The sequence below is a fragment of the Oryx dammah genome, unplaced genomic scaffold (assembly GCF_014754425.2).
Source record: "Oryx dammah isolate SB20612 unplaced genomic scaffold, SCBI_Odam_1.1 HiC_scaffold_16, whole genome shotgun sequence".
Classification (NCBI taxonomy): domain Eukaryota; kingdom Metazoa; phylum Chordata; class Mammalia; order Artiodactyla; family Bovidae; genus Oryx; species Oryx dammah.
In genome coordinates this window covers 23,593,616-23,617,933 of record NW_024070200.1, presented here as the reverse complement: position 1 = coordinate 23,617,933, position 24,318 = coordinate 23,593,616, and the positions used below count along the sequence as shown (strand labels likewise).

At 35.6% G+C, this 24,318-nt stretch overlaps 1 protein-coding gene across 10 annotated transcripts in view; it reads right to left on the bottom strand.

Annotated features, from left to right (window-relative positions):
• RALGAPA1 (Ral GTPase activating protein catalytic subunit alpha 1) overlaps nt 1–24,318 on the bottom strand; it is a 200,201-nt gene that overhangs the window by 130,166 nt on the left and 45,717 nt on the right. For all 10 annotated transcript variants that reach the window (XR_005723808.1, XR_005723807.1, XM_040256748.1 and 7 more), the window contains exons 6-11: nt 21,359–21,536; nt 19,099–19,214; nt 14,432–14,570; nt 13,199–13,407; nt 11,081–11,320; nt 815–1,012 (exon numbers count right to left, since the gene is read on the bottom strand). Coding sequence is in view for 8 of the 10 variants with exons in the window: in XM_040256748.1 (XP_040112682.1) it covers nt 815–1,012; nt 11,081–11,320; nt 13,199–13,407; nt 14,432–14,570; nt 19,099–19,214; nt 21,359–21,536 (1,080 nt within the window). In the remaining 2 variants the exon portion in view is untranslated. The remainder of the gene's footprint in view (nt 1–814; nt 1,013–11,080; nt 11,321–13,198; nt 13,408–14,431; nt 14,571–19,098; nt 19,215–21,358; nt 21,537–24,318) is intronic.

Sequence of the window (24,318 nt, the reverse complement as noted above, 5' to 3'; positions counted from 1 at the left end):
CCTTCTGAGATTTGTATAACTATCCATGCCGTTTTCTATTCACAATCTTTCCAGTGTCCAGAATGTAATCAAAGTCCATCATGACAGCATACAAGTCACTAAACAGGGTCTAGTTCTTGTCTATCTCACATTTCTTATCACTCTCAACCACCGACTCTTAGCTACAGCCAAATAAAAGTATTTTCAGTGTATGTACTAGAGCATCCATTTTGATTTAGTCTCACAGTTTTGACTGGGATGTGTAGCTTGCAGGATCTTACTTACCCAAACCAAAGATGAATCTGGGCCCCAGCAGTGAAAGCACCACATCCTAACCACGGGACCACCAGGGAATTCCCACCACACTTTAAAATATACCTTTTGTAATACCATCCAATTTTGATCTAGACAATGACTGAAAGAATCAGAATACAAGCTCTTTTAAAAGTTGTGACATCAAAGAGCTTTGGGATAGAGTACTGAGATAACATATTTTCTAAACTGTGAAATATAATTGACTGTTCAACAACATTGGGTGTAGGGCACCAACCCTTCAAGCAGTCAAACATCTGCATATAACTTATATTTGGCTCTCAATATCCACAGTTTCTCCATTATCGGCAGATTTAACCAACTATGGATTATGTGGTACTGTAATATTTACTATCGAAATAGATCCTCATATAAATGGACCCACACAGTTTAAATTCACGTTGTTCAAGGATCAACTATATACTGAAAAGTATCTTTACCTTCCCATCTATCCCATATCACCACACTTCTGTGAAAATCTTATCTATTACACTTATACTAAAATACGTAAGTCTTATTTTACCTCTTCTCTTTTTTCTCCTTCTTCCATTGAAATATCATGGTCTGTGACATTGTCAATGCATGGAAGGTCTGAAGAAGAGATCACAATTTCTTCAGGCTCTTGCATGAACAAAGGTTTTTCCTCTTGCTGGATCCATTCTTGATATACTTTTACCACTTTTCTCATAGCTGCTGCTTCGCAAATTGGTAATAAAAATGCCTAGTGAAAAAAAGAGAGAATATAATGACACCTTTTACTTTATTGCAAACTATTAAAATATACATTTCTATCTTAATAAAATGTGAGATATAAATGATTCTTAAAGAGCTAAAGTCAAACAACTCATTGTCAGAAAAACCTTTTGCTTCCAAATAATCTGTAAATACATTAAGACAAATACTTTTGGTAGGTAGATATGGAGTTCCAGCCCTAGGAGCAAAGATTTGTTTCAATAGTGCTATTTCAGAATGAACATATTCCCTGTAACTGTGCTCCTATAAGTTTAATGTAAATACAACTTTTCATAATAAATCATATTTTTGTAGATTAAAATAACTTTTGATAAAAAGATTTTAATAAAAAAATGACTCTAAAAAGCAATAAAAACACTATGTAACAAGGCAACTTAGCTTTTCACAATGTATTGTTTAAAATGGTAAGACTTTTCTTCTGTCATTTTACACACTTAAAATTTTACAAGCTAAACAATATGGTAAAAATATTTAGAAAGTTTAAAGGAATACCTTACAGTTATCCTTTCCTTTCAGTGTTAAGTTTAAAAATAACATTTTCCTTAACACAAAAACATCATCACAGGAAAAAAAAATAACCCTTTTATACAACTCATACTTATAAAGCAAGAAAAACACTCGGTCTCACTACTCAAAGTCCTTCCCTTAAAATATGTGTGCTTATGTGTTAACATTTTCATTGTATGTTTTTAACAAATAAAACTGGTATTCAACTTACTTGATTTTCTTTTGTATTTGTTTCATAATGATTATCTATGAATTTCAGCTGTAAAAATCACAAAACCTTTACCTAAAACCTGATACTGTCTACTCTAGAATTATCTATGAATATTTAATAACAATCATGGGGTCAAAAGACTACTTTATCTGACTGAAACTAGCCAAGGAAATAATGATGAAAAGTTCACATGTAATATCAATAGGGTATATTTCATGTTGTTTGGTAATCCTTTTATTTATTGCTATTATTGATTAACTAGAAAACTGTATTACTTGCTACTTTCCTCCATCTAACAAACCCATTCCCAAATTCTCATTCTCATGTTCTGACAGTTTAATGGTCAATGGCATAATTTTGATCATCACTGCCTGCTCTAAGACTATTTTACAACTGAAGCAACAGTTTAGACTTCCTTAAAAATATTAAAAGAAAAAAAAAGCTCAATCTCTAAAAGTTCTATTCTCAAATACTGAAAAATTTACTTAAAAATTAGCATGAGAAGTTTCTGTATTTTCTGCTCATTTTTGTTTTGAACCTAAAGAGAGAAGTCACTCAATCGTGTCCAACTCTTTGTGATCCCATGGACTGTAGCTGACCAGGCTCCTCGGTCCATGGGATTTTCCACACAAAAGTACTGGAGTGGGTTGCCATTTCCTTCTCCAGGGGATCTTCCCGATTCAGGGATCAAACCTGGGTCTCCTGCATTGCAGGTGGACGCTTTACATCTGAGCCACCAGGGAAGCCCTTGAACCTAAAACTGCTCTATAAAAATAAAGCTTATTAATTTTAAAAATATTAGACCCAGAGCTACGATTTTCATTATTGCACAAATTATCACACTATATTCCAAGTGGCTGGATGTATCTATTAAAGACAAGAGTGAATACATACCACATTTGTCCTTACAGGCCACCATACTGATTTTGCCTACACACTAAAGGATCTTGAGGAACGACTGATCTTAGTCATGGCTAAAAATCTGATGCATAAAAACTAGAGGGTCATTTTATACATTTACAATGAAAAATAGCTGTCTCAGACCAGAACGTTCAAATCCATATGAGTGAGTGAAGTTGCTCAGTCATATCCGACTCTTTGCGACCCCATGGACTGTAGGTAGCGTACCAGGCTCCTCCGTCCATGGGTTTTTCCAGGCAAGAATACTGGAGTGGGTTGCCATTTCCTTCTCCAGGATATCTTCCTGACCCAGGGACTGAACCCAGGTCTCCCACACTGTAGGCAGATGCTGTACTGTCTGAGCCACCAGGAAAGTCAAATCCATATATTGGCACCTTAATCTTTCTACAGAGAAGTACCACTCACAATCAGATACAAGTATTAATTGATAATAAGGGAATCTGTCATTATAGGCAAGAATATGTGAATCAATATCCAGCAAATTTTCTTTCTATAGGTAGACCTATGAGGTCATCTCCACTTTTATGATTCTATGACCATAAAACTACATCAGAACCAGAAAACTACAGGGAGAAAAAATCAAAACAACAAGAGATAAAAAATAAGTAAAATATTTAATGGTATCAGCTCAAGGCAACCTGGTACATAGTTTTCTAATAACTGGCTTCGCCAATGGGATCTGATTTACTGGTAGCTAAGGCTCTCTTCTTTGGTGAAAAAACACAACAAAACATGTTAGTCTCTGATTACTTTTTTAATGGGCTTCTATTATTAACCAACCCAGATTGTGACAAACACATTCTTTAAAATTTAATTAAATACAGTGAGCATTTAGCAGACCTGGGAATTTTTTGTCTCCTTAGAGACAAAGAGGTTCACATTTTGTCTCAGAATACTTAATCTAATGTATGTTAACACGAATAATTCATTTTCCAAATTAAAAGAAGAGTAGAATTATTTACTTTTTTGTAAATCTCTTTAATGTTTAGCTTAACAGAAGACAGTTGGATTCTCTTATCTGCTTGCTTCCATATTAAATCTGATACAATATCATATGTCAGGTATCCCGGGGAAATTTTCACTGCATACTTGTGAGAGAGCAAGAGTGAAAAAGGTTTTGACCTTATGAATCTCAAAGGGTTCTGGGGATTTCTCAGGAGCCCCAGGTTTTACTTTGCCACCCACTACCACCCATTTATATATTTTTAAATTACATATAAATAAATCTGTGGTGCTTTTAAAGGCTAAGCTCTTTGTGTTTTATTTACCTCACATCAAAGTACCTGTGGCTCCTCACTGTAGCCTCCAAGTACTAACAACATACAGCACAAAGAATGGGTTTATTTATAAAATAGAGTGTTGATGTCTAGAGTGTTGTTATGCCTATTCTATACTGAACTGAAGGGATATGGAGAATAATTTTATCATTTCAAACAATCTGGGCATTTACACTTTACAGTTGTACCTTTCTTTTAAAGACACATAACATTATAGATACCTTCATCTGAGCTAGAACTCACAATCATTAAACTGGCCCTAAAAATAATGATCACCTATGTAACAAAACTGTCTCAAGACTTGGCTTCCAGAAATACATGTTAGCCCACAGGTAGCACTAACAAAGTGCCCAGCACTCAACAGTTACTGAGTTTCTTGATTAATTCACCAAATTTGACAATTCATCAAAATTCACTCAACAAATTCATCATAATTTATTTGGTGCCTAACTCACTGCCAGGCACTATGGCTACAATGATGAATGAGTAAGATAAGTATTTATGGAGGGTAATAAGAAAGATCAAAATTAAACAAACATTAAAAAATTTCTGAAACTACTCAGGAGAGATACTATGAAGGAGAGTCTAGTTTCCAGAATCATCATTAAAAAGAGGTCCTTACTGAACATGTGTGTGTGTGCACGCACGTGTGCGTACACCTGCTTCGTGGGTGGGCAGGTGAATGGGTGAGGGTAGTCATGGAAGACTTTTCTGGTGTACTCACATTTAAGCTATGATCTTAAAGGCTGAGTAGCCAGGCAAGAAGAGGAGGTAAGAAGGAAAGACAGGAAGACTGAAGACAGGGAACAGTTAAGTGTAATGGCTATGAGGATGAAATTATTTGAAAGACAAAAAGATAAACATTTCTACTAAACTTACCTACAGAGGGACTTGTGCTCTAGCTGGGACTGCTAAGGGCAAAATCATCATATGCCCATATACCTAATAATTAATGAAATATTTCTGTCTATACCACAGTATGAAACATATGAGCCTTCAAATTAGAAAGAAATTATTACACAGATTCTCCATTGTGCAAACTTATCATCAGTATTAAGCAAGTAAAAATAGTTTTTCTATTACAATCTAATCTTAGAAATTGATTCCTTTCAAAACATTAATGATTCACTGAAGTCACCATCCTAAAATCTATTTTTAAGTTTTGCCTTAAAAACCACTTTTAAAAAGCAGCTATTATAATAAAAACATCTCAGAGAACTTCAGTTTCCCAGCAGTACTGTAAGAAAGATACCCTAGAATCCACTTGCACAGAACACCTAAGTTGTCACATAAAAAGTATAATATACCTTTTAAATGAATGGCTCAGCTTGTAAGGATATTCTGAGTCTAGAACAAAATGAAAGTATTGATCTAGAGGGGCGAGTAAGCAATGCAACAGGTGGGTGCTGCCTTGGACAGCCTTCAGAGCTTTGCTTTAATGCCCTCTGTGTGGATCAGAGAGACCATATAAACGAGAAACCAATCAAGGGTACATCCTCAAACTAATGGTGAGCTAGGAGAGGAAGAAAAAACTTGACTCCAGAGAAGAGGCAGCGAGGAAACTTGTCTGCTGACTTTGAGTAAGGAATACCAGTCTTCCCTGGAAACTCATATTCGCAGGCTGGCTATCACCTAACTTTGAGTGCTGCAAAGTGAGAAGTATCATCAGCGAAGAACTGTAATGTAAAGTAAACCAAAGTTGACAGGACTCCTGAATACCTGAGAGAAGCAAGTGCAAACCTTTTCTGGAGGAACACATGCTTCAACCCAGGTTTTAAAGTAATTTTCATACGATTCCAAAGAAATGTAAGCTCTTAACATAAAAATCCAAACAAACAAATGAGGGTGAATAAACAAACAAACAAGGCCAGAACAGCAAAAACCTAAGTTACTAGAATTACTGGAATAAGGAATATGAGTATTTTAATATGTTTTAATATTAAGAAAGTGAAAATATGAACAAATAAGCCACTGTAAAAAAAAAATCACTACACAGATATTTAAAAACAATCAAATATTAACTTCTAGAAATTAAAATATAAATAGTATCATTAAAAACCCAATAAGGGGAATTCTATTTCCAAGAGTGTGATACTAGGTAACCAATTGTACAACTGAAAAAAAAAAATGTAATACATTAAAAAAAAAAACTTTTATCTTCTTAAATGCACTGATGAGCCAAAACGTAGGGAGAAATATTTGAAAATAAAAACTTTCATGAGGTCCAAACTCAAGAGAGGTTTTAGGTGTAGCAATAAAGCAGTTTCATTTTGAGTGGAACCAATTACCCTCGATTTTATGGATCTACAGGGGCAAGGAAAAGAATGATAAGAAACCTCCAAAACTGGAGTTCCGAAGGAATATATATCATCAGTGAAATGCCCGGCTGTATGAAGCATAAGCTGGAATCAAGATTGCTGGGGGAAACATCAATAACCTCACATATGCAGATGGCACCACCCTTATGGTAGGAAGTCAAGGGGACCTATAAGAAAGAGTCTCTTGATGAAGGTGAAAGAGGAGAGTGAAAAAGCTGACTTAAAACTCAACATTCAAAAAATAAAGATGACAGCATCCAGTCCCATCACTTAAAACTACCCCATTAAAAGTCTGCAAGGAAAACTGCCAATACGTAGAGGCAAAGTAGGTAACAGAGATCTCCTCAGAGACACTGTCACCAAAAGCTAGCCTTAATACAGGTTTACACTTGTACGTTCATATTATCTGGCTGGCTTAAACTTCAGGAGTTCAGTTTAATGTGAGATTCGAAGAGTTTCCTTGCATCTATATGAAGTAAATGCATCTCCTCTCTGGAACAATCAACCTTTAACAAACCAAATCAAGAAACAGTCGTAAATAGCAAAAGTTCAGAATCAAAATTCTGATCACAAAATATTTCAAGAGAATATATAGCACCATGAGGAGGAGCATTCAGAAGCAAAATATGGCAGACTCAGACCTATAAAGACTTCAGGAATATCAGGAGGATCAATCAGTCAATAGAAAATAAAATATAAATATAATAAAAAATTTTGTATCAATACATAAAAAGGTATGAACTAGAGACCTAAAAGTGACCAAACAGACCGGCCAACTTCCAGAAACAGTTGTAATCAGAAAGAAATATCCAGAATGTAGCATGGAAAGACAAAGAGATTGAAAATATATATGTGAGATTAGTAGATGTATAAAGCAGGAAGGTTTAACACATATCTTGAAATGCAAAAAAAAAAAAAAGGACAGAGGCAATATTTAAAGAGAGAATGATGTCTGGAAATTTTCCATAACTGTCAAATTATACTAATCCATAAATACAGTATGCCCAAAGTATCCCCTGAAGAATAAAAGGAAATCTAGACCTGAACAGTGAAAAGTGAAAGTGGAAGTCACTCAGTGGTGTCCAACTCTTTGCGACCCCATGGACTATACAGTCCATGGAATTCTCCAGGCCAGAATACTGGAGCAGATAGCCTTTCCCTTCTCCAGGGGCTCTTCTCAACCGTGGGATCAAACCCAGGTCTCCCACATTGCAAGTGGATTCTTTACCAACTGAGCCATATAGGAAGCCCAAGAATACTGGAGTGGGTAGCCTATCCATTCTCCAGTGGATCTTCCTGATTCAGGAATCGAACTGGAGTCTTCTACATTGCAGGTGATTCTTTACCAACTGAGCTATCAGGGAAGTCCGAAATATGCCACAGTAAAATACAAAATGCCAAATAATTTTTTAAAAAAGGTATTAAAAGCCAGAGAAACAGAATTGACCTATAAAGCATCAAGAGCTCAACTGCTGATTCACATGTTAACAGTAACACGGTAAACCAGAAAAGTGGGAAAGTATCTGATATGTACTGGGTGAAAATAACTGTCAATCTAAAATTTTATATGCAGTGGAAAAAATATGTGGGCAAAATAAAAGGCATTCTCAGAACAAAAATTTATAAGTGTTTGACATCCACTAAGCTTACTCCTTGGAAGGAAAGTTATGACCAACCTAGATAGCATATTCAAAAGCAGAGATAGTACTTTGCCAACAAAGGTCCGTCTAGTCAGGGCTATGGTTTTTCCTGTGGTCATGTATGGATGTGACAGTCTGACTATAAAGAAAGCTGAGCGCCGATGCTTTTGAATTGTGGTGTTGGAGAAGACTCTTGAGAGTCCCTTGGACTGCAAGGAGATCCAACCAGTCCATCCTAAAGGAGATCAGTCCTGGGTATTCTTTGGAAGGACTGACGCTAAAGCTGAAACTCCAATACTTTGGCCACCTCATGCGAAGAGTTGACTCACTGGAAAAGACTCTGATGCTGGGAGGGATTGGGGGCAGGAGGAGAAGGGGACGACAGAGGATGAGATGGCTGGATGGCATCACGAACTCGATGGACATGAGTTTGGGTAAACTCTGGGAGTTGGTGATGGACAGGGAGGCCTGGTGTGCTGCAATTCATGGGGTCGCAAAGAGTCGGACATGACTGAGCGACTGAACTGAACTGCAAGTAAATACTCAATGATGAATTTTAAGCAGAGGAAAGTAATTCTAAATGAAAGATCTGAAAAGGAAAAAATCATCATCAAAAGGAGTGATGAATAAAACTAACTGTAAATCAACTGAACACACAGATAATAATGATACTGGAGTTAAATATATAAACATGCAAAATAGAAATGAATTATTTGTTAATAACAATATATTATTTGGGGAGAAATTAGAATAATAGGGTTCTATTAACCTTGTATTGTTTAGGAAGAGGGTAAAAAAACAATAATTTTATATTTGGAAAGTGAAGTATGTATGTTAAAATTTAGATAGTTATCACTAAAGGAAAAGAAAAAACTTTCAAACCAAGTGATAGGAAGGAGGATACAGAATGAAAAATCATCAATTAAAAAGAAAGCAAAAAATAAGAGGAATATAAAAAATACAGACATAAGAAAAATAAAAAGAACAAAATAAGATCATATCAATAAATCCAAACATATCAGTAATTATAATAAATATTCCAGTTAAAAGACAAAGATTTTTTAAAATCCAACCATATTTACAAAAGACATATAAAATATAATAAAGAGGACTTAAAATTAAAGAATTAAAAAAAATATACATGAGGATAATTCTAATGAAAAGTGGTATTAATATACTAAAAGTAGATAGACTACTATAGGTAGACTTTAAGCAAATTAAGTTTTCTTTTTTACTACAGATAATTTCTACAGATTAAGAGGTCCATAAACAAAAAGTTTAACTTACCAAGAAGATATAAAATTATAAATATGTATGTACTTAATTACAAAGCTTCAAAATATACAAAGGAAAATTTATGGAACTACAAAGAAAAAATTGAGCAAATCACCATCAGAACAAAAGATTTTAATACACCCTTCTCCGTAACTATGAGGTCAAGCTGACCAAATATTTTAGGTAGGAATACAGAAAAGTTCACCAACACAATAATAAGTTTGATTTAATAAACTTTAAAAATCATGAACTTCATAGAAAAGAATACATTCTCTTCAAACATATAGGACATTTATGAGGATTGACTACATACTAATTACACAAATTATATCCTCTGACCAAAAAGAATCACATTAGAAATCTGTGAGAAAAAAGAAAACTAGAAAAATTTTGTTTGGAAGATGGACACCTAAATAATCACAGGTCAAAGAAGGTATTAACATGAAAATTAGAAAACATTTAGAAGTGAATAATAAACATACAAAGTTTGTAGACTGTAGCTAAAACAGCATTAAGAGGTAAATTAATAGTCTCAAAAATGCTTATATGAAAAAAATGTTGAGCCTAATTAGCTAGGAAAAGAACCATCAAATAAAATCAAGAAAAGTAGAAAGAAATAACAAGGAGCAAAATTAATAAATGAGAAAATGAACATAAAACACAGGATCAACAAGGCCAAAAGTTCACTCTTTGCAAAGACTAATAAAACTGACAAATCTCTGGTAAGAATCATCAAGAAAAAACAAACAAGGAACAAATACTAACAGGAATGACAAGGAAAAATATTAATATAAATGCTCCAGAGATTTAAAGAGATTATAAGGGAATGCATTTAAAAACAAATGTAATGAACAAATTCCTACAAAAACAAACATACTCAAACCGACTCAAGAACTAGAAAACCTTTATAGTTCTATAAGCTTTAAATTTCCCCATAAGCAAAGTAGAGTCCACTCATACTTGTCAAGTATCTTTCCCTTCGCACTTGTCTCATATTCTGTCAACCCAAACCTTAGAGCTGGCAACTCACTGCCAAAGCTGGACAAAATGTTACAACTTGTTTGTTTACCTTAGACTGACAAAGCTAATGCTGCCTCATATGCTTTCTTTTACATATCAACAAACATGTAGGAGATGAAAATCTGCTTTGCCTGGAGAGCTCCCTGGTATGTGAAGACAGTATAGCATAGAATAAAGAGTACTAATAGAATTTTAGTCCAGGATCTACCACTTACTTGCTGTGAGACTTGAATGATCCCCTTCAGCTACAAAACTCAATGATGTTTACCTGTAAAAGTTAAGTACCTTTGCTATTAAGAGCAAATGATTAGTTTTCAAAAGGTTTATTTTCCCATAAAATTTCTATGTAACTGAAAATGTGCGCTTAGGAATTTTTAACTATCTTTATGTGAAATAGGTTTTATTCTTTTCCCTTCCCTCTTCTTTATTTTATTCCCCAAACAATATATGCCTTAAGCAAATTTAATTTCAGAATGCCTTAGAAGACAAAACCGAGCCTCCGTGCAGAGGATAAAGACACTCTATTCATAAATCATTTTTTATTAATTTTAGAGTGAAAGATAAATACTTTTAATATAACTTATTAATAAATTATAGGAAGAAAACTTTCAAACCATGAAGTGAGTCACTAAGAAAATTATTCTGGTAACAGAAGAAATATTGGGGGGATAATTATTAAACCAAAGTTATCATAAACTAAAAAAATAACTGAAAACATTCAAGGATTAGATGTAGTTTTAAAAACTAAATATGAACTTTAAAAAACTTTTTCATGAAAAATAAATTCTAAATAGCTAAAAGTCAGTATATTCAATGTTAAAGGTAAAAGTTTGTATTACAAATTAAAAATATTGAGAGATATTTTACCTGACGAAATATCTCTGTGACAAAGTTTACGTTACTTCTTTTAGAAGAAAAAACTCGGCGAACTATTTCAATGTCTGTGAGATGCTCTTCGTCAATACTACAGAGACTAGAAGAGCTAGGTTCTCGCTCCGTGAGAGTGCTTGTGTTGGAATGAGACTGTTCAGGTTCTGTACTTCTATCTGTTTTATCAGCATTATCATTTTTGTTTTCTTCTCTGGATACCAAACTAGCAGCTGCTCTCTAAAAGAAAAACAAAGTGGGAGAATGTCACGATCCTTTAACTCAATATTTTGTCTTCCGATAGCAAATACTGACAAAATTCAAAACATTCCATAAATAACTTATAGCATTGTTTAAAATCTAGGAATAGAGTTTCATTTAGAATACATGCTAAATAATTAAATGGCAATGAAATAATTCAATATCTAAGTGACACAGTGATCCTCACTAAACATCTACTCAATTAAGTTTTTCAGTGTGTTTGCAGCACAAACAAGTTACAAATTAGACTGGGTAAAAGAATAATGCCAAAGGAGTCAGCTTGATCTTCAATAACAAATACCTTAAAACTGGACTATTTATTGTCTTAAATGTGTGAAGTCATCTCTATTTTACCATAAACAAAGATTATGCAAGCAAACTTCTTTAAAAAACCAAAGGAACAGGAAAAAAAAAAATGACAGAAAAAGTAGAAATGAAACATAAAATATAAATTAGAAAACTCTACATTCTAATAACTTAACAATTTTCACCATGACTGAAGATGATGGCTAAAGTTAGAGAAAAAGCAAAAGTCTTAAGGCAGTATTAAAGAAATTACTACCATGGTATGACAGGTAGTACTATACAATTGCATGATAATATACTTCTGGTATGTTATTCAATTTTTGGTCTCAGTTCTAGCATCTATAAAATAAAAGGGTTTTAAGTATGTAAATGATCTCAAATATACCTTTCCAACTAAAAAAAAAATCTTATTTTTAGTTTATTGAATTCTGGGATCAGAAAGAATAGTTCTGCTTGAGAGTGTCTACATTCAAAAACTCTTTGTAGAGAACCTAGAACAATGTTTCGGGAAAACACATCACATAATCTGCTATAGACAACTAAAAGGCTAGAGGGAATATAAGTAAAATTTTCTGAATGTTAATGAACATACTTTATACCTCCACTTAACTTTTAAAGTACTTAAAGAGGTTGTATAAAAAAGCACACACATATTAAATATTTTTAAAATGAGGAAATATGAGAAAAGGAAAATAAAAATAAACTGCAATAAAGACAATTTCAGGAAAAAAAAAATGCACACTGAGAGGAGGGGCAAGTGAAAAAAGAGGGTAATGGTTTAATTACAAATACAGAATTTTTTTTTTTATTTTTAAATTTATTTATTTATTTATTTTTTACTTTACAATTCTGTATTGGTTCTACAGAATTTTAAATATTAGTCCTTCCACTGCATAGCTGTGTAACTTTACATCACATTTCTAGAGTCAGTGTTCCTGAAAAAAGAGGACATGACATGATGACAGGGCTTTAAAACAGTACTCTATGAATGGGATTTCCCTGGTGGTTCAGTGGTTAAGAATCTGTCTCCGAACACAGGGAATGTGAGTTTGATCCTTGGTTGGGTAACTAAGATCCCATATGCTACAGAGCAACTACTGAGCCCATGTGCTACAAACTAAGACTTAAGGCAATCAAAATAAGTAACTAAATATTTAAAAAGTAAATAAAAAATAAATAGAACTATGAAGGTCATTTAATTGCAAGTTGTTTCCAATTGCAAGAATTTGTACAATTCAAAATATTTTTATTTGTACAATTCAGAATATTTTTAATACTGTACAATTAACATGAAATAAAGAAATAAGCTGAGACTTGTATATGACTGAAATTATCTTTTATACCTTACAACATTACAAATTGCATTTTTCATTAAGAAAACTGTTGTTTCTATAATGCTTATTAAAATCTGGATTTACAAAATACATTTATAAAAAGAATGTAGCATTATTATTTGTTTAAAATGTGTTCTACATCTAAGGAACTGAAATCAGTGGACAAATCTCTAAACCCATTTTTAACTTTAACAAGTTTGCTCTGTGTGTGTATTACCTGAATATTTTTTGGCAAGACTTCACCTTCCATCCCAGGAATATGAGGTCCTGTATGCGGCTTTGGCTCCAGCCAGAATGAAACCAGCCAACGAATGACAATAACACGAGCCTTAATGAAAGGCTCCTTTGTACAATAGATTGCCTCATTGGTTTCAGCATCCTTCTTTATCATGACATAATGTGGCTTTGGTCTCATCTGTGGGATATCTACGCACAATGAAACAAAAACCAAAATAAGAAAGGAATTATGCTTAGATAAATATGTGTTTTTAAATATTTCAGAAAACGTGATAATATCCTGACTTAAGAAATAGAATTAATACCTTTTAAAATAATTTACTAGATATTAGCATGGAATCTAGAAGACTGAAACATATACAGCTGATATATGGAAATGTGCAAAAATATCACTAAAAAAATCATTAAAAATCTTAAGAAACATCCAGAGCCATTTAAAATTAATGAGAGCTCACTTCAATTAACTAGGTCTGAGACACATATTTTGATATCATACAAAGTATGAGAATTTTCATAGAAAAATCATTTTTAAAGCAAATATTGTTTTCAATGGTAAAGGTCTGCTACTCTAAATTAAGTCATTTCTACCAGCCTTAATGACTATGCCTAAGCTTGTGAGTTGTCTAAACTTGGCAGAGCTGAGAACAGAAACATCTTTGGGCAAAAAAGACATTTCCACATACAGGCTGTCAATGGCTTCTATACATGGCAGTGGTCTACTTCTAACCCAGGCTTTGTCCTTGAGGCTATAGCTTCAAGGTTCCGAAAAACATTTTGGCATAGACTAAATACTGGAACAAGATATGATCAAAATATATGATAATGTAATTATTCATACAGAATTTGAAAAAGAGATACAAAACCAAACCTTTGAGGGACCTTTAAAAAGTTTTACAAAATAGTTTAAAGATGATACCAAACATTAGAATTAAGTTTAATTTGTGATCACAAATATTCCTGGTAGGCTAACTTCTCCAAGAGGTGATACCCAGAAATAAGTTTTTGATAAATCTCTTCATTTGGTGTGAAAATTCTCCACTAATAAAATTGCACCTTCAGTATAACATTCAATATGAATTATGGTACACTATCTCCCATTAATCAATACAAATTAAATGTTGCAAGTTTTCTGCAGGTAATAAATGCTAAATTTCTACTCATGAATGTTTTACTATTACATATAATATTTTAGAAAATTACAAAGATTACTTACCAAGTACAGGATGATATAAACTATTCTCCTTACAGATGTTTGGGAAAATATAAGGCAAATAATATTTCTTAAAATGTGAAAACAAAAATGAAAATCCTTTTTCTTGGTTTTCTTTGTTCTTCCACTCTAAACTTTTTACCTAAACAAAAAATTAGAATCATTCCAGGAGGAAAAAAACTACTACTTGAAAACAAGCTTATAAGAGGCTACCTAAGCAATAAACTAGACTACAAAGATAAAAAGCTAAATCTGTGCATGTACATATGTTTATGTAAATCGAAAAATACAATGCAAATACAATATACAGTTTACCCCTGAATAACCTGGGGGTTGAAGTGCTGATCCTCTGTGCACTTAAAAATTCATTGGTAACGTTGCAGTCAGCCCTTCATATTCATAGATTCAAGCAACAGTGGCTTGTGTGGTAGTGTAGATCATATTTATTGAAAAATATCTGTGTATATAAGGGGACCTATATTGTTCAAAGGTCAATGATATATGTTATCTTTCAAAAATCTTATAATGTGCTCTGGAAAACTGTCAAAGTTGGCTTAAAACTCGGCTCTACTACTGACAAAGATATAGTGTTCGTTCCTCTTTCTCCCTTCCTGAATAATTCAGCCTAAAAGTCAAACAAAACGGGAATATGTGAGAGGGAAGAGTGGAAGGCATGAAAGAGTTGTCAGTCAAGCGCAGGCAATCAGAGCCTGACTACAGGAGGCGTCCATGAAGGGAGTATAACAGAGGCAGTTCAGTGGGGACTCAGTCTTACAGGGGTGAGGAAAGTATCCATGAAATGTAGAGTAAGCCAGAAGGAGCAGAGCTGTGAAATAGAGGGTGTGAAAACTCCAGTAGGCTGAGGAAAATATCTAAGTAGGGGGATAATAAAGTGGACCTGAGTGGACCACAGCAAGATACTACTGTACATTAACTTTAAAATGACCAGAACTACAGACTGACCATATCAACTGATGGTGAGTATATGAAGCAACCTTATATAGTCACAAACATAGCTAGTGGAGTATAAAAAGGTATAACCACTTGGAAAAAATATACCTACCATACAATCTAGCTATTCCACTACTAGATATTTACCCAAAGGAAAAGAAAGTCTGTATTCACACAAAGACTTATTTACCAATAATCATAGTAGTTTTATCTGTAATAGCCCAAAACTAGAAACAATTCACTGTACCATCAGTAGATGATTGGATAACAAATCATAGCATATCCATACACTGAAAAGTTACTCAGCAATAAAAAGAACCAAACTATAGATACATATAATAATAAAGATTTTTTAATTATGCTGGAAAAAAAAAAGGCCAGACCAAAAATAGAAGGAAAAAAGAGGTACAATATGATCCCATTTATATGAAAATACAGAAGATGCAAACTACAGTGAAAGTAAATCAGATCGACAGTAGCCTGGGGAACAAGACGATGAAGGGTGGCAGGCAGGTACAGAAGGGAGGATTATTATGGCATCTGAGAATTTTTAGGGGTGATAGATACATTCATTATCTTGATTGTTGTGATGGTCTCAGGGGGGTTTACATGTAATAAAATTCATCCAAATGTACTTTTCAAACATTACAGTTTACTTTATGTCAAATGTATCTCAATAAACCAGTAAAACAATTTTAAAAATTTACATGAAGTACAAAAGACATTTTAAAAATAAAAACTGGTAATACAGTAACAGTAACTACTCACTACAAAACACAACTATATATCATAGTTGGTTATTCTAAATACTATACACTAATTACTTAAGCCCCAAACACCAAAATGAGATATGTATTATTTTTTTGTCTCTACTTTAGGCACATAGAGGTTAAGTAATTTACTAAAAATCATACTATCAGTAAGATGCAGAGTCAGGATTCAAACCCTGGCCATCTCGTTCAGGGTGCAAATTAACTTCATAACAACACAGGGAATTTCTGTGTTCAGAACAATTAAAAGAAATGTGTATATGCTAAAAGTGTTTTCATCATTCAGGATAGGCACATTTCATATATGAAGACAAACAGGTTATCTTACATAATACAGGTACCTAAAATTTTTTAAAGTACAAGTAGGTTTAAGTAAAATAACATTCCTCCACCCTCTAAGGGCATCCTCACTCCACCTCCTCAATTGCTGCTTCTAGTCAGACTGATCCCTAAATCAAACCATCTTTCATTTAAAATGCCACAGCTGCTAACTATAAACGAAAGACTAGAAAGTAAACACAACTGGCTCACATAAGGTATATACACATAAAGTTCAGATTCTGTTCAGTTCAGTCCCTCAGTCGTGTCTGATTCTTTGTGAGCTCATGGACTGCAGCACACCAGGCCTCCCTCTCCACTGGCAACTCCCGGTACTCAAACTCATGTCCAGTGAGTTGGTGATGCCATCCAACCATCTCATCCTGTCGTCCCCTTCTCCTCCTGCCTTCAATCTTTCCCAGTATCAGGGTCTTTTCAAATGAGTCAGTGTTTTGCATCAGGTGGCCAAACTACTGGAGTTTCAGCTTCAGCATCAGTCTTTCCAATGAACATTCAAGACTGATTTCCTTCAGATGTACTGGCTGGATCTCCTTGCTGTCCAAGGAACTCTCACGACTCTTCTCCAACACCACAGTTCAAAAGCATCAATTCCTCGGTGCTCAGCTTTCTTTATAGTGCAACTCTCACATCCACACATGACAACTGGAAAAACTATAGCTTTGACTAGACGGACCTTTGTTGACAAAGTAATGTCTCTGCTTTTTAATAAGCTGTCTAGGTTGGTCATAACTTTCCTTCCAAGGAGTGTCTTTTAATTTCATGGCTGCAGTCACCATCTGTAGTGATTTTGGAGCCCCCAAAAATAGTCTCTCACTGTTTCCCCACTTATTTGCCATGAAGTGATGGGACTGAATGCCATGATCTCTTAGTTTTCTGAATGCTGAGTTTTAAGCCAGCTTTTTCACTCTCCTCTTTCACTTTCATCAAGAGGCTCTTTAGTTCTTCTTCACTTTCTGCCATAAGGGTGGTCATCTGCATATCTGAGGTTATTGATATTTCTCCTGGCAATCTTGATTCCAGCTTGTGCTTCATCCAGCCCAGCATTTTGCATGATGTACTTACTCTGCATATAAGTTAAATGAGCAGGGTGACAATACACAGCCCTGATATATTCCTTTCCCGATTTGGAACCAGTCTGTTGTTCCATGTTCAATTCTAACTGTTGCTTCTTGACCTGCATACAGATTTCTCAGGAGGCAGGTCAGGTGGTCTGGTATTCCCATCTCTTGAATATTCCACAGTTTGTTGTGATCCACATAGTCAAAGGCTTTGGCATAGTCAATAAAGCAGAAATCGATGTTTTTCTGGAACTCTCTTGTTTTTTCAATGATCCAGCCAATGTTGGCAATTTGATCTCTGGTTCCTCTGCCTTTTCTAAATCCAGCTTGAACATCTGGAAGTTAACAGTTCACATATTATTGAAGCCTGGCTTGGAGGATTTTGAGCATTACTTTGCTAGTGTGTGAGATGAGTGCAACTGTGCGGTAGTTTGAGCATTCTTCGGCATTGCCTTTCTTTGGGATTGGAATGAAAACCGACCTATTCCAGTCCTATGGCCACTGCTGAGTTTTCCAAATGTGCTGGCATATTGAGTGTAGCACTTTCACAGCACCATCTTTCAGGATTTGAAACAGCTCAACTGGAATTCCATCACCTCATTAGCTTTGTTCATAGTCATGCTTCCTAAGGCCCACTTGACTTCACATTCCAGGATGTCTGGCTCTAGATGAGTGATCACACCATCGTCATTATCTGGGTTATGAAGATCTTTTTTGTACAGTTCTTCTGTGTATTCTTGCTACCTCTTCTTAATATCTTCTGCTTCTGTTAGGTCCATACCATTTCTGTCCTTTATTGAGCCCATCTTTGCATGAAATGTTCGCTTGGTATCTCTAATTTTCTTGAAGAGATTTCTAGTCTTTCCCATTCTATTGCTTTCCTCTATTTCTTTGCATTTATCACTGAAGAAGGCTTTTGTATCTCTCCTTGCTATTCTTTGGAACCCTACATTTAAACGGGTATATCTTTACTTTTCTCCTTTGCCTTCACTTCTCTTTTCATAGCTGTTTGTAAGGCCTCCTCAGACAACCATTTTTCCTTTTTGCATTTCTTTTTCTTGGGGATGGTCTTGATCCTTGCCTCCTGTAAAATGTCACAAACCTCTATCCATAGTTCTTTGGGCACTCTATCAGATCTAATCCCTTGAATCTATTTGTCATTTCCACTGTATAGTCATAAGGGATTGGATTCAGGTCATTCCTGACTGATCTAGTGGTTTTCCCTACTTTCTTCAATTTAAGTCTGAATTTGGCAATAAGGAGTTCATGATCGGAGTCACAGTCAGCTCCAGGTCTTGTTTTCACTGACACTACAGACATAAAGAGTCTACTATAAAAATTTCTCTCTCCAGCTCCCTTTCTAAGAGGTTCATAATCCCTCTAATGATTTTATTTCAGGAAGAGCATATTAACATATTCAGAAGTAAAAATCTGTTACTCCTCCTTTAGGAAAATAAGCAAGTATGTACTATTACAGCATAACTGGAAGGAGCTGAAAATGAACTACCCAGAGGACAGTAAGAAGGGTGATATAAAAGAAGATTACACATACCTGAATTACTATATATTTTAAAAGTGCTTCAAGAAAATAGCTTGTAAGATCTTCTTGTCCTTTATCTCCTGATTGTGGGGGGACAAGTGGAGTGATTTCCTCTATAGTGACTTGAGCTATCCAAAGAGAAAAGTTTGGTATAACCACAAATTCAAGAATATGATAATATGACCCAAATAAAATTTAACTACAAAACAGATAAGCAAAGAATAATCAAAGCTTGAGAATATTCTAATGACTGAAACTTGAAATAAACCTAAGGTCATATTGACAGCCCATCACAACAACCATCAACTTTAATAACTGTTTCATGAACCCCGATCAAGGAAATGTGACACAGGATGGACAGATATTCAGGGATTAAGAGTGAATAACGTCAGCCTGAAAAAGAACTGCTCATGATATTTTCAAATTCAGATTAAGAGTGTACACGACAAAATTCCATAAATATTATAAAAACATATAATACTATGCTTATTCATCAATTAAAGGACAATCTGATTACCCTAGGTAATGTCCACGCTTGTTTAAGGTAGCATCTTTATTCAAAGGATGAAACACTATTAATATTTCCCTTCCAGAGAGAAAGAGAAGTTAGCATTTTAGTTCCCTGTTTATAAAAGTCCACTTGTAAAAAAAGAAGAAACTTGCACATTTTTTAACTTTTCTGATATTCAAAAACATTGATTACAACAAAACCAATTCAAGAAAATCAACCCACAACTAGCTAAATTCTCCTAAATATTTCCCAGGCAACACAATCAGTACCTGGTTTAGCATAAGCAGGTTCCTAAACCTATTTCTAAGTAAATAGAAGGCAAGAAATTAAACCCAAAGATGATTTTTTTTTTTAACAGTTCTCTTTGCACAAAGTAAAACATACTTGGACTTCAGTGTACATCAAAATTACCTAAAGATACAAGCTGATACATGACAATTCAAAATTAAATGTAAAAATGGCCTATATTAAACAATAACAGGGGTCTTACAGGCCCTAGTGAGAAAGCCTCTTGCACAGCTAGCTAATTCCTAGAGAGAGAAAACTACAGGCCTGAAAGTTTGCCTTTCAAATACAAACTAAATATCCAGAGCCCGTATCTCTACCACTTCCTCTTTTGGGCTCTTACACTCAGGGCTGCTGTTGCCAAGTCGCTTCAGTCGTGTCTGACTCTGTGTGACCCCATAGACGGCAGCCCACCAGGCTCCCCCGTCCCTGGGATTCTCCAGGCAAGAACACTGAACTGGGTTGCCATTTCCTTCTCCAATGGGTAAAAGTGAAAAGTGCAAGTGAAGTTGCTCAGTCCTGTCCGACCTGTCTGACTCTTCTCGACCCCATGGACTGCAGCCTACCAGGCTCCTCCATCCATGGGATTTTCCAGGCAAGAGTACTGGAGTGGGCTGCCATTTCCTTCTCCATACATTCAAGGCTACTAATCCCCTAACCTAGTGACCCCTAGGCCTAGGTACCAAATAACCAGATACAACCTCTATGCCCCAGAGCCTGCTATTAATAAAATTGTCCAAACTAGCCAGTCTTAGACATGCTCACCCTACTTCACACATTTCTGACTGAGCTCTTGCCCATGATATCCACCCCTACCCTTTAAGCCCCATCCCCGACTGATCCTGGTGTTTCCCTGTGTGACCACCCTCCTTGAAGTGGCACAACCATTTCTCCTGGAACTATGAGTAACAAGCTATTTTTTAACAGCAATCATCTCCTGATCTGTTGGCCTCATTATACCTGGATGTTAAAATTTTTATTTATTAACATTTTTCTACTGAAGTATAACTGACATACAACATTATACTAGTTTCAGGTATACATGATTCAACATTTGTATGCACTATAAAAAAATCACCCCAATAAGTATTTACCATCTGTCACCAAAATTACAAAAAAACAATTTTTTTCTTGTGGTTAAAAACTTCTAATATTTACTTTCTAAGCAACTTTCAAATTCACAACTGTCATCAACTACATCCTGATGACTTATGTTATTTACTTTCTGACTAGAAGTTTGTAACTCTAGATCCCCTTCACCAATTTTGCCCACCCTCAAACCCCTCCCCCTACCCTGCTCAAACCCCCCACTCCCCGACCCGCAACCGCAAATCCTTTTTCTATGAGTTTTGTTTTATAAATCCCACATTTAAAAACATAGCCTTCGATTAACCAGTTAAAAATGTACAGACATTAAAAAATATATATTAACAAACTACACAAAATTTTTTAAATGATGGAAAAGATGAATCTTACTTTCTTGTAGGTTGAGTGGAGGATTAATGAGGTTATCTAAAGTTCGAGGTCCATATTCAGACTGTGGTGCTGAAAATCCAGGGATTAAGCATGAAAACATCCAAAGCTGTTCTTTGCTACAGTTATTCTGAAGAGCTTGCAACCATAATAAGAAAAGCCGAACACCTTCCCGCCTAATCTAAAATGAAATGAAATGAAAAACAGTAGTTTTATTTAAAATGGAATATTTTCTTCCTTCCATGCAAAAATTGTCTGGAAGATGGTTACAGACTGATACTCTCCAAAGGAGAGGAAGAAAAGGAAGGCAGGCAGGAGAGGGAGACAGAATGATAGCCATGACAATTTACTGACCCCCTTAGCACTTATAAATCTAAATTTATGGATTCTGAACAAATAAACTTGGTCTCTAACTATTTAAGGAGTTCATGATCCAAGCCACAGTCAGTTCCCAGTCTTGTTTTTGCTGACTGTATAGAGCTTCTCCATCTTTGGCTGCAAAGAATATAATCAATCTGATTTCAGTGTCAACCATCTGGTGATGTCCATGTGTAGAGTCTTCTCTTGTGTTGCTGGAAGAAGGTGTTTGCTATAACCAATGTGTTCTCTTGGCAGAACTCTATTAACCTTTGCCCTGTTTCATTCTGTACTCCAAGGCCAAATTTGCCTGTTACTCCAGGTGTTTCTTGACTTCCTACTTTTGCATTCCAGTCCCCTATGATGAAAAGGACATCTTTCTTGGGTGTTAGTTTTAGAACGTCTTGTAGGTCTTCATAGAACTGTTCAACTTCACCTTCTTCAGCGTTACTGGTCGGGTGTTTAAGAGATTTAAGATTTAAGGGACTAGATCTGATACACAGAGTGCCTGATGAACTATGGATGGAGGTGCGTGACACTGTACAGGAGACAGGAAACACGGGCATCCCCAAGAAAAAGAAACGCAAAAAAGCAAAATGGCTGTCTGAGGAGGCTTTATAAATAGCTGTGAAAAGAAGGGAGCGAAAAGTAAAGGAGAAAAGGAAAGGTATACCCATTTGAATGCAGAGTTCCAAAGAATAGCAAGGAGAGAGAAGAAAGCCTTCCACAGCGATCAATGAAAAGAAATAGAGGAAAACAATAGAATGGGAAAGACTAGAGATCAGAGATACCAAGCGAACATTTCATGCAAAGATGGGCTCAATAAAGGTTAGAAATGGTATGGAACTAACAGAAGCAGAAGATATTAAGAAGAGGTGGCAAGAATATACAGAAGAACTTTGCAAAAAAGATCTTCATGACCCAGATAATCACAATGGTGTGATCACTCATCTAGAGCCAGACATCCTGGAATGTGAAGTTAAGTGGGCCCTAGGAAGCATCACGACGAACAAAGCTAGTGGAGGTGATGGAATTCCAGTTGAGCTATTTCAAATCCTGAAAGATGATGCTGTGAAAGTGCTGCACTCAAGATGCCAGCAAACTTGGAAAACTCAGCAGTGGCCATAGGACTGGAATAGGTCAGTTTTCATTCCAATCCCAAAGAAAGGTAATACCAAAGAATGGTCAAATTACCGCACAACTGCACTCATTTCACACGCTAGTAAAGTAATGCTTAAAATTCTCCAAGCCATGCTTCAGCAATATGTGAACCGTGAACTTCCAGATGTTCAAGCTGGTTTTAGAAAAGGCAGAGGAACCAGAGATCAACTTGCCAACATCCGCTGGATCATCAAAAAAGCAAGAGAGTTCCAGAAAAACATCTATTTCTGCTTTCTTGACTATGCCAAACCCTTTGACTGTGTGGATCACAATCAACTGTGGAGAATTCTGAAAGAGACGGGAATATCAGACCACCTGACCTGCCTCTTAAGAAACCTATATGTAGGTCAGGAAGCAACAGTTAGAACTGGACATGGAACACCAGACTGGTTCCAAGTAGGAAAAGGACCCATCAAGGCTGGATACTGTCACCCTGCTTATTTAACTTATATGCAGAGTACATCATGAGAAATGCTGGGCTAGAAGAAGCACAAGCTGGAATCAAGATTGCTGGGAGAAATATCAATAACCTCAGATATGCAGATGACACCACCCTTATGGCAGAAAGTGAAGAAGAACTAAAAAGCCTATTGATGGAAGTGAAAGAGGAGAGTGAAAAAGTTGGCTTCAAGCTCAACATTCAGAAAACAAAGATCATGGCATCCGGTCCCATCACTTCATGGGAAATAGATGGGGAAACAGTGGAAACAGTGGCTGACTTTTATTTTTCTGGGCTCGAAAAGCACTGCAGAGGTGACTGCAGCCATGAAATCAAAAGACGCTTAGTCCTTGGAAGAAAAGTTATGACCAACCTAGATAGCATATTAAAAAGCAGAGATATTCCTTTGCCAACAAAGGTCCATCTAGTCAAGGTTATGGTTTTTCCAGTGGTCATGTATGGAAGTGAGAGTTGGACTATAAAGAATGCTGAAGAATTGTTGCTTTTGAACTGTGGTGTTGGAGAAGACTTTCGAGAGTCCCTTGGACTGCAAGGAAATCCAACTAGTCCATCCTGAAGGAGATCAGTCCTGGGTGTTCATTGGAAGGACTGACGTTGAAACTGAAACTCCAATACTTTGGCCACCTGATGCGAAGAGCTGACTCACTGGAAAAGACTGATGCTGGCAAAGATTGAGGGCAGGAGGAAAAGGGGACGACAGAGGATGAGATGGTTGGATGGGATCACTGACTCTATGGACATGGGTTTGGGTGGACTCTGGCAGTTGGTGATGGACAGGGAGGCCTGGCATGCTGCGGTTCATGGGGTCACAAAGAGTTGTACGTAACTGAATGACTGAACTACTTAAAGCTATCAGGTAATTTTTACACTATAACTTTCACTTATAAAAAAATCAAAATCATTTCCTTCTTGTTTACTTCCATTCTTCCCAACATTGCCACTCTAATCCAAGAAGAAAGGAGAGAGGGCAATGACCACTCCTTGT